We start from the raw sequence: 10302 nt of genomic DNA, 5'->3' as shown, positions 1-10302 counted from the left end.
TTTTTTTATTTTACTTCATAAAAAAACCCTCAAAATAACGACCTTTATACAATATTGTTACATTGATGGCCATGGCCAATGATGAAGCGGGACAATGAAATCTGGATATCTGCGGCAAAAAAATTTTGATATGGAAGTAAAATAAGTGATATATTTTAATATGGTAATTTTTGGTGTTTTTTAAAATTGTGGGAGTAACACAAATAGGATCCTCCGATTTGTGTTGAGAAGGTTGAAAAAAATTCAGAGTACACAAATTGGACCCTCCGATTTGTGTTAAAAAATTGAAAAAACTCAGAGTACACAATTCGGACCATGCGAGTTCTTTGGTCATGAAATTTTGCTTCACAAATCGCATGGTCCGATTTGCAGCTAATGGAATTTAAAATCTGAAACATGGAATTCGGACCATCCGTTTTGTTTGTTTTGGATAATTTTTTTTTTACATTCTGAAGGACACAACTCGCAGGGTCCAAGTTCTGTTTCCTCTGATCTCACAACGAGGTGAAACACCCCTCCTCCCCATACACAAGTTCAACACTTCCTGTGGTCCATATTCAAATTAAAACTCTGCATGTGTTCCACAAAATCTGAAATACTTTGTACCGTAGATCTTATAACTAACTACTAGAACTTTCAAGTATCACAACTTTCTATGTCATCCGTCAGATTGATGATGTACTATTATCATTAGAATTGTAGATTATGTTTTTGTTATTTAAGTCAATTCCTGAATTTGAATCAGCAGCTAAATATTTTATTAACCAAATTTAAACTTAAAAAATAAATTCAATTATTAATAAGTCGACCTATGAGCCAAACTCAATTTTCGTGAGCCAAACTTAAGCTTAATCTAACTTGGCTCGGCTCACTTCCTAATATTCGTACATAATAATAAGAAGATTGATTGAAGTTGCAAGATCCAAGAGGAGAATGATAGAGGAACTACTCTGATAGGCACACAAGTGGACGCAACTATCAACAAAACCCACACACACGCAAAAATAATTATTACCTTTATTACTATAAATTCATTCATTTCCCTCCCAAGTTGTGTGCTCTGAAATCTGAATTCAATTCATTTCTTCCACACAGAATCAATCATTCAAGCTGGCTGTGAAGGAGGAGCAGGAGGAGGAAGAAGAGCAGGTCGCCCTGACTCTACTTTCCGATGACGACGATGTTCTTCTTCCCGGAGTTCAAATCCCCGACACAGCTCATCAAATTAGCACCGGTAACCAACCTCACTTCTCAATATCCTTCTCTATCAATTTTAATGCAATTCTGGATTTTCGAATAATAATAAGAGTAATTGACTATTTGCCTGATTTCACAGTTCGAAAATCTTAATTGAACCAGACCAATTACTTAAATGATCGGGAACTGGATAAGAATTTTTGAATCGTAGAGTACTGCTTTTTTCGTTCGAATAAATGGTCAAGACCGAAAAGAATATTTAATCTGATAATAATAATAATAATAATTGTGGCTTTGCTTTTGTAGATTCATGGTTTCAAGTGGGTTTTGTGCTTACAACGGGAATCAACAGCGCATATGTTCTTGGATACTCGGGGACCATCATGGTTCCTCTTGGTTGGATAGGTGGTGTGCTGGGTTTGATTCTTGCAACTGCAATTTCCCTATACGCCAATGCTCTTCTTGCTAAGCTCCATGAATTTGGTGGAACAAGGCATATTAGATACAGAGATTTAGCTGGCTTTATCTATGGTATGTGAAAAATGTTTTTTCTATAATCTTTTTTCCATGTTAGTAGCATAATTCTTATTTTCATTCATTCATTCATTAATTCAGGTAGAAAAGCATATTCTCTCACATGGGCCCTGCAGTATATCAACCTTTTCATGATAAATGCTGGCTATATCATCTTGGCTGGTTCTGCCTTAAAGGTACTACAATTATAGTTGTTTTCTTTTGCTTCTCTCATTTACCTGCGCAAATTCTTCTTATGAAATACTTGTAATTTTATCATCAAAAATGGTATATGCATACAAAAAATCAGTCACTATATATTTGTGTATAAATATATGTGTTGTTTAACTCGTTTTCAATGTGTATTTTTTATTATAACATATTCTGTACGGGTGACTTATTTTTGGTGTAGAGAATAATCAGTCAAATACCAAATCGAACTGAGTACCTACACCATACCAGTTCTCTAGTACAAAGTATTTTTTATGTGAATATTCCTACAATAGTTGCATTACGGTTTCACCTTATGCCTTAAAGGGAAAAACTGTGTTGAGATTTTCTGTTGATTGTATGTGTTCACTTCATTGTGATGCAGGCTGTGTATGCTCTATTTTGGGATGATGGTCAGATGAAGCTTCCATATTGTATTGCCATAGCTGGATTAGTGTGTGCAATGTTTGCCATTTGTATTCCACATCTTTCAGCACTTGGAGTTTGGCTGGGGTTTTCAACACTCTTCAGCTTAGTATATATTGTCATTGCACTTGTCCTGTCCCTTAAAGATGGTAATGTTTAGTTTCAAAGATGCTATGATGTATTTTTTTATTCTTATTTTTTTTATTCTATGAATATACTATCTAATATCTCTGATTAAGCATTTTCTTTTAATACAATGATAATTTATCTTTATAAGTTCACCAATGCCAGGTCTCAATGATAATAAAGATGAAATATTTTTGGGAACTTGCAAAACCATATAAATTTAATGTTGAGTAGTTTATAAATAATATCTAAGCTTTAGAAGTATATTACTGAATCTCAAGTAAAAAGTTAGTAGTACAAGCATCTAGTCTTTTCCCTTTCCTCCAATTTCATTTTTTCTTCAACTGACTTTTCTAAATCTGCTATCTACCATGCTTTAGTTTGTTATATTGTGCTGTTTTCATTTAGTTGAAGTTCATAGATTCAGTGTGAATCAATCTGCACTCTAATCCCAATTTCATTATCATTAGGAATAAAATCACCACCTCGAGATTACAGTATTCCAGGGTCATCAACAAGTAAAATATTTACTACAATTGGAGCATCAGCTAATCTTGTTTTTGCATATAATACAGGCATGCTTCCTGAAATCCAGGTAAGAAAGAAGCTAATACTCATTCATTTCCTAATTTTAATGCAGATACATACTTGACAACAATCTTTCTGCGTTGACAAAGTAAAACAATCTCACACTGGTCACCAAAAAGAAATTTAGGAAGATAAGAATCATGATGGATAGTTATCATAGCAGATAGTTATTTATCATGATTCTTCACTTTCTTGAATATTTATTAGTTGACAATGTAAAACTGTTTTACGTTGTCAGTGCATAGGAACCAAATTTAATGTAATTTGCCTTAACTCTGAATGTGCTCTTGAAATTAAGTTTTATTTGGTTGTAACCCTTAACAGGCAACAATCAGGCAGCCAGTTGTGAAGAACATGATGAAAGCTCTATACTTTCAATTCACTGTTGGAGTCCTCCCATTGTATCTGGTTACTTTTGCAGGGTACTGGGCTTATGGATCTTCAACAGAAACCTATTTGCTGAATAATGTTAATGGTCCAGTCTGGGTGAAAGCCATGGCCAATATCACTGCCTTTCTTCAATCAATTATAGCATTGCACGTATGTACCTGCTTCTAAACTCTCAATTCCCCACTTCTAAATTATTTGAAAAATTCTTCTAATAAGTACACCAAACGTTTCTCTAAAATGTTTTACTGAATTAATATAATTTCTCATCTGCTCCATGTAGATATTTGCAAGTCCAATGTATGAGTATTTGGATACAAAGCGTGGGATCAAAGGAAGTGCATTGGCTTTTAAGAACTTGTCATTTAGAGTGATGGTAAGAGGTGGCTACTTGGCTATTAACACATTTATGTCAGCACTATTGCCATTCCTTGGAGATTTCATGAGTATCACAGGGGCTATCAGCACATTTCCCCTTACATTTATCCTTGCAAACCATATGTACTTGGTGGCAAATAAGAACAAATTAACATCCATACAAAAGCTATGGCATTGGCTCAACATTTGTTTATTTGGATTCATGTCTATTGCAGCAACAGTTGCAGCCCTACGGCTTATTGCTGTTGACTCCAAAACGTACCATTTTTTTGCTGATTTATAATTAAATTCATTATATTCTTAGGGCAATTATGTGCATATATGCTGCTAATCGTGTCTTTCACCCGTGATTTCAACATTTTATAATTTTAAGAATTTATGAAGAAAAAATGACAACAATAAATGAAAACAAAAGCCAAACATGGCTACATTTCAATTGGTACAAGACTGTGTAAAAAACAAATGTTAGGCACTAATTATGAATTGATTGACTTTCTGATAAGCCATTAAGTTAACATCCATATGAATTCTTGAGATACTAAAGCTACAACGGTTGTGCTGTATATCACCAATCCAAAAATTGGTAAATTCTATTAAAAAAATAGATCAAGAGTTTACATAAGGAAAATTGGCAGATGATAATTGATTCTTCAGAAATTGAATACAACACCCACCCAACTAATGTCACAATGATTTTCATTTCTTACTATTGATGTCACAATGGTAAACATGATTTTAGGGCAATAAATAACAATCAATTGACCAATATCCCAAACTAAGACAAACACTTGTAATGGAGGCTCTCTCTAAAATAGAATTTGTCAAATTAATTGTTCTACGCAGGAGCAACTTCTTGAAATCATCTAGTGGTAACCCGAACCTGAAAACAAGATGAAGCTGAAATTAGTGTTGTTATACCATGTTTATGCTATTCCTGCAGCTTGACCCTTCAATAAAGTAAACATGCAAATTCTTCAAATTTAATATGATAAAGGAAGTGGAAGCAGAAGCAAAGATGTGTAGTAGATGTTGTTCACCATGCTAGCTTTAGATTGTTACTATCAACCTCACCAGTATCATACAACTAGTCAACTACAACAACTACTACCGCTGCTAAAGTTAAAATTACTATCAACTATAGGTGATTCCAACGTACACTATGATTTCACTAACAGCAACATTCCATAAGTTATTTCAAGCAAATGTTCAAACTACACAAAATTAACCAACTTATAATTCATTTCATGTTCATGAGTTGAATTGAAACATCAGTCAAGTTTGAAAATGACAAAGTATAACTTGATGACTAGAGTCATTCATTAACTGAACTAAGAATCTAATCAACTACGTCCAGTTTATGTCCACGAGTTGCACTGGAATATCAGTCAGAATGGCTCAAGCATCAGTTTCAGAAAAGTAGAGCTCTTTTTTGTTTGAAAAGTCAACGTAGGAAAGCTGAGGGTATTTCCATAACACCAGATATTAACATACACAAGATTAACAAAATGTTTAGACAACACGTCTTGAAATCTCACCTTGCTAGGCATTATCCAGAAACAAATTTCAAAATGATGCAGATGGAATTGAGAAGTATGAGAGGAACTCTTAGGTACTGAGTTGCGTAAATAAGACCTATGAGCTGGCCTTTGAAAGATTTTGTCCTGCCACTTGAAAAATCAGATAAGCCCCATCCTCTAGGTGCCAGAAATCGGTCCTCATTTAATATCGCTAGTGCATTTGCAAGAAGCAGGAACCCCTCAAGTAATGTCCACAAACCCATTTCCCTGCACTGCAAAGAAATCATAGGAAACTTAAAAATAACTTCAAATCATTTGCACTAGCTCTTTCATGTGTGGCTCAACTATTGCCACAAGTGTGGAATGACAAATGACTTAGACAACTTCTATCATACGAAGCTTTCTTGCAGAGGCTAGTATTGACCACTCCTCAAGCTCCTTCACATAAACTGTCTCAGTATAAGGGTCCTAGTAAGTTCCGAAAGACGAGGGATCCATATTATTCTTAAATTAGACCAAAACTATCGAAACTCAAATAGATCAAACAATTGACAATAAATCATTAAGGATGTGAAAGTCAGAAGAACAATGAGTAGTTGATGCTTGACAAATCATTGAAAAACTATGCTCTGGCAACTAAAAATGAAGACCACGTCCGTTGTAGAGCATTGATTCTATTTCTACAGCATATAACTACTCTGACATCAGCAGTTCTTTCAATTGCATTGTCTCTATTAACCTAAAATGGCAATTAATGCAACTGATACATATATATATGGACAACAACGAACCATAATTCATCATAACAAAGGAAATCAACTAAAACACTATAATCATTGAAACAATTGGAATGAAAAGATGTAAACATGTTAAGTCATGTAGATCAGAGTTCACAACACAACACAGCAAAAGGAACACCAATCAAATGATGACACAAAGATAAAGCTAAAGGCTAGCGGTGGATGCCGGTGTGGCGGCGCGAAACGGAAATTGGGAACGGCGTATCAGTACTACAGAGCAGAGAGGAAAGAATAGAGTCTCACCAAAACGCACCGTTTTTGTCAAATGCTACTTGGCTCGTTCACTTTTGTTACAAGCAGTATCACTATCAGTATCCAACTCCAAGAAGATCTCAGAATTTTTTGGTGTGGAATAAATAAAAAATGTCCTAAAATTGTGATTTTTTATTTTTCATTGTAATTTTTTTTTTACAATTTTGAGACTTTAAACCCAAAATATTTTGTATGTAGTGTAATGTTTAGGGCAAATCACATAAAGAAATGAAATGAAAATCAAATTTACATGAATCTCCTAAATCAAATACCATTACGTGGGTAGTTTATTTATATGTAAATCGAATTGGTTGCATTTGATTTGGGGGTTTCATGGTAAATCGAATTAAGATCATTTGATTTAGGGGCATTACTAGTAAATTGATCTTATTAGGTTCGATTTACATGGGACGAATGGTGCAATAAGGTAAATTGAATTATATGAATTCAATTTACTCACAAATACGATTATAGGGTAAATCGACCCTAATAAATTCGATTTATCTATAAGTAACAACCTTATTAAATCGAATTAACATAATTCGATTTAGTGTACGTGTCCAACCTACATAAATACCAACAATATTGAATTCTCATTAGAGTGACACTGAATATGGCTATGGATGATAGTTTTCTAGTTCTTGTGCATTACAAAGGCACGATTAAGAAAGAAACATGATCGGGAATAAAGTTTACTGATAAGGATCTGTTGAGCATCTTTATCGGACCTTCTATGAGACTTGTTGATTTTCACAATACCGTACTATAGAAATTGGGACTGCATAGAATGAAACGGATCAAGAAGTTATATTATCAAATTCCGATTTCTGTTGTCCGCGATGGGGGAAGTACGACTTGTTTGTGATAGGCAGTGATGAGGATTTGTAAGTTTTATTTCACTATCATTGCCAATTTTCGGAGGTGAGAATCCTTGAATTATTGGTGAAGCTTGTGGATGTGGTCTCTAGCCAGGAGGATCGAACCGATGGCATCAGCCTCCAATTCAACCCCTATTGTTGCGTCTTCATCTCTGCTTGTAACTTCATCTACAGGAAATTTGGTGGCATCTCCATCTTTTGCAGTTGATCTACACTGCGATGAGATTGCGGAACTAGATGCTAACATGAATACTCCTGTTATGATTCTGATTTCTAGGGCGGTTGGAGAACCGGATGTGGTGGAAGATGTCCTAGGGGATGACGATGATGTGGAGCCCGCCATGATTGCTGATGACAGCGATGATGATATAGGGAGGAATATTCCTGTTGGGGCTGGTGGAGCATCGAGCTTGGAAACTCAGCAGTACCTACCGCACTTTTTGACTATAGACTTGGATGCGAAGAGACCAGAGGGGTTACCGAATGTGGAATCCGATTTTAGTGCAAGAGATTCACAAGACACCGTTGGTCAAGCTGAGTTCCAAGTCGGTCAGCAGTTTCAGAATAAAGAGGAAGTCGTCTTATGTGTAAAGACTTATAGCATCCGTAGTGAAGTTGAGTACAAAGTGATGGAATTGAACCATGACAAGTACTATGACAAGTGTAAGGAGTTCGGAAATAGTTACAGATGGTTGATTCGGATCACTCTCCGGCGACGGAAGGGTATTTGGGAGGTCAGACGGTATAACGAACTTCATACATGTTTGGCCACCTCGATTTCCAGTGATCACAGGAAGCTTGACTATCATGTGATATCTGCTTTCATCCTTCCTGTGATCAGAGCTGATATGGATGTGTCCATCAAGGTTCTGCAAAATATGACGAAGACACATTTTGGGTTCAGACATACGTACAAGAGAGTGTGGTTAGCTAAGCAGTAGGCCGTTGCGCAGATATATGGGGATCGGAGGAGGCCTACAATGAGCTGTCAAGACGGGTGCTCGGTGTGCAGATAACGATGCCAGACAGTATCGTAGTTCCGAAGACGAGTCCTATGCAAGTCGGAGGCCAGGTTGACGGGAAGTTAGCGTTTTTCACCAAATTTTTTTGGTCATTTTCATCATGCATCGAGGCATTCAAGTATTGTAAACCATTGGTCAGTATTGACAAGACTCATTTGTACAACAAATATGGGAGAACTTTGCTAGTTGCGATAGCTTAGGGTGGAAATTCTAATATCATTCCTATTGCTTTTGCCCTAGTAGAGGGTGAAAATGTGGAGTCGTGGTATTTTTTCTTGTCTCACTGCAGCACGTGACTCCTCAGCCGGGCATTCTCGTGATCTCTGATAGGCACAATGGGATCAAGGGCGCCTTGGAGGCACCTGATGGTGGGTGGGTTCCACCTGCTGCTTATCAGGCATTCTGTATTAGGCACGTTACAGCAAATTTCGCGAGGGAAAGGATGCCAGGAGGATTGTAGTCAATGCTTCTTATGCGAAGACTGAGGTCGAGTTTGATTATTGGTTTGACATCCTCTGGACGGAATACCCGACAATGTATGACTGGGCCAACAGGATGAAGTATGACAAGTGGACTCAGCACCGGGATGATGGTCGTAGATTCGGCCATATGACTATAAATATTTTTGAGTGTGTGTATTCGGTGCTCAAGGGTGTCAGGAACCTTTCAGTTTATTCCTTGGTGAAGTCCATTTAGGGTAGATTAGCAGAGCTATTTGTTCGCAAGAGAAGAGAGGCGAGGTATAGTTGGAGACAGGTCAGCAATTTAGTCAGTCACTTGTGAAGGCAATGGAGGCAAACCTAAAGGCATCGAGATGTTTCACAGTGACACTATATGATAATTCAGAGTTTATCTTGGCCGAGACTACTCCAACAAAATCCCGTTGAGAGACCGGCCTTGCAATTGCGGGTACTTTCAGGCCCTTCACTACCCATGTTGCCATGCAGTTGCTTGCTGTGCATATTCCCGCCTGAGTTGGGCAACGTATGTCCACGAGGTATATCACCTCAGCATGGTGTTTAATGTCTACAGGATGGGATTCAATCATTCGATTCCAGAAGGCTTCTAGCCACCATATAATAGTCCAACAGTCATCTCTGATACCAGTAATAGACATGCATCTGAAGGTCGTCTGAGGAGCACTAGAATTTGCATTAGTATGGACGAGGTCGATCCAAATCGACCAAAGCGGTGTGGGCTATGCAGACAGCCTGGTCATACTAGGCAGAGTTGCCCATAGAGAAGAGGCACTGGGGGTTCTAGAGTAGCTAGTGGAGTGTAGCATTTTTTATTGTGTTGCTTGTTCGGTTGTTTACTGTGTCACTTTTTATCATGTTGCTTTATGGAAAGTCCACTGTATTACACTTTATTGTTGCTTAGCAATGTTTGTGGCATTCTGTGTTTTGTTATCGAGATGTTTGTAGTTATCTTTATTGTTGTCTTATAGGACAGATTGTTATTAATAATATAGTATTTTCTTTTTCATAACGGTGTTGCCTTCACTTCTTTTCCATAAAATTTCAATAGTCATCAACCAAGATCATCCTTAAATTATATTTTTCAAACTCAATCAAGTAATACATAATGACATAGCATGATAGGCATAATAACATAGCATGGTAACCTAATAACATGATAACATAGCGGGATAACATAATGTTGAATACAACAACACAAACACGAGAGGTAGATAATATAATAACATATAACTAAATAGTCATCCGAATAGTTAGAATAGATGTGACCCTGTGAAGCAGCAGTGTGGGCACCTAATCCATTGTTCTCTCTGAGCGTGAGGTACCTCATCCTCGTCTCTATCGGTCTAGGTGGCTTGCATGGACCTGCACGATCGGGGGATCTAGTTGTGGCTACCGAAGGAGGAGTGCCACCCAATGCAAATGTCTCATCCAAAGAACCTGACGGAGGCTCATTCAGGTCCAAGTCAATGGGTGTCTAGTGTCCGGGGACCTGTACTCCACGTCGGGCTGCCTCATCTGCTTGAATAATA

The 10302-nt window shown here is 37.1% G+C and overlaps 3 protein-coding genes across 5 annotated transcripts; 2 read left to right on the top strand and 1 right to left on the bottom strand.

Moving 5' to 3' along the window:
• On the top strand, positions 891-4140 carry LOC107609280 (proline transporter 1). The gene is made up of 7 exons (XM_016311165.2): positions 891-1234; positions 1504-1728; positions 1813-1907; positions 2306-2495; positions 2943-3067; positions 3385-3600; positions 3731-4140. Exons 2-7 carry the CDS (start codon positions 1581-1583, stop codon positions 4106-4108), a joined length of 1152 nt encoding a protein of 383 aa, XP_016166651.1. The 5' UTR covers positions 891-1234; positions 1504-1580; the 3' UTR covers positions 4109-4140.
• LOC107609732 (immediate early response 3-interacting protein 1) lies at positions 4389-6477 on the bottom strand. 3 transcript variants are annotated; one of them, XM_016311751.2, is made up of 3 exons: positions 6278-6477; positions 5361-5614; positions 4389-4705 (listed from the first exon to the last, which is right to left on the bottom strand). In XM_016311751.2, the coding sequence occupies exon 2, from the start codon at positions 5603-5605 to the stop codon at positions 5372-5374; it is 234 nt and encodes a 77-aa protein (XP_016167237.1). In that variant the 5' UTR covers positions 5606-5614; positions 6278-6477; the 3' UTR covers positions 4389-4705; positions 5361-5371. The 3 variants fall into 3 exon arrangements, with proteins under 3 accessions (XP_016167237.1, XP_016167236.1, XP_016167239.1); XM_016311750.2 differs by having other exon boundaries at positions 5361-5625; positions 6285-6448; XM_016311753.2 differs by lacking the exon at positions 4389-4705 and adding an exon at positions 5045-5198 and having other exon boundaries at positions 5361-5625; positions 6285-6458.
• On the top strand, positions 7380-8213 carry LOC107606613. Its single transcript, XM_016308653.1, has one exon. It carries the CDS (start codon positions 7380-7382, stop codon positions 8211-8213), a length of 834 nt encoding a protein of 277 aa, XP_016164139.1.

The sequence above is a fragment of the Arachis ipaensis genome, chromosome B07, assembly GCF_000816755.2.
Source record: "Arachis ipaensis cultivar K30076 chromosome B07, Araip1.1, whole genome shotgun sequence".
NCBI classification, from domain to species: Eukaryota; Viridiplantae; Streptophyta; class Magnoliopsida; order Fabales; family Fabaceae; genus Arachis; species Arachis ipaensis.
Note: the sequence above shows the minus strand (reverse complement) of the source record. Positions and strands in the feature narration are given on the sequence as shown.

Excerpts from the sequence above, each read along its gene's own strand:
- LOC107606613 (XM_016308653.1), top strand. The coding sequence starts at position 7,380 with ATGGCATCAGCCTCCAATTCAACCCCTATTGTTGCGTCTTCATCTCTG.
- LOC107609280 (XM_016311165.2), top strand. The coding sequence starts at position 1,581 with ATGGTTCCTCTTGGTTGGATAGGTGGTGTGCTGGGTTTGATTCTTGCA. Across the intron at positions 3,068-3,384 it reads GCATGCTTCCTGAAATCCAG|GCAACAATCAGGCAGCCAGT; the intron begins GTAAGAAAGAAG and ends AACCCTTAACAG. Across the intron at positions 3,601-3,730 it reads AATCAATTATAGCATTGCAC|ATATTTGCAAGTCCAATGTA; the intron begins GTATGTACCTGC and ends TGCTCCATGTAG.
- LOC107609732 (XM_016311751.2), bottom strand. The coding sequence starts at position 5,605 with ATGGGTTTGTGGACATTACTTGAGGGGTTCCTGCTTCTTGCAAATGCA.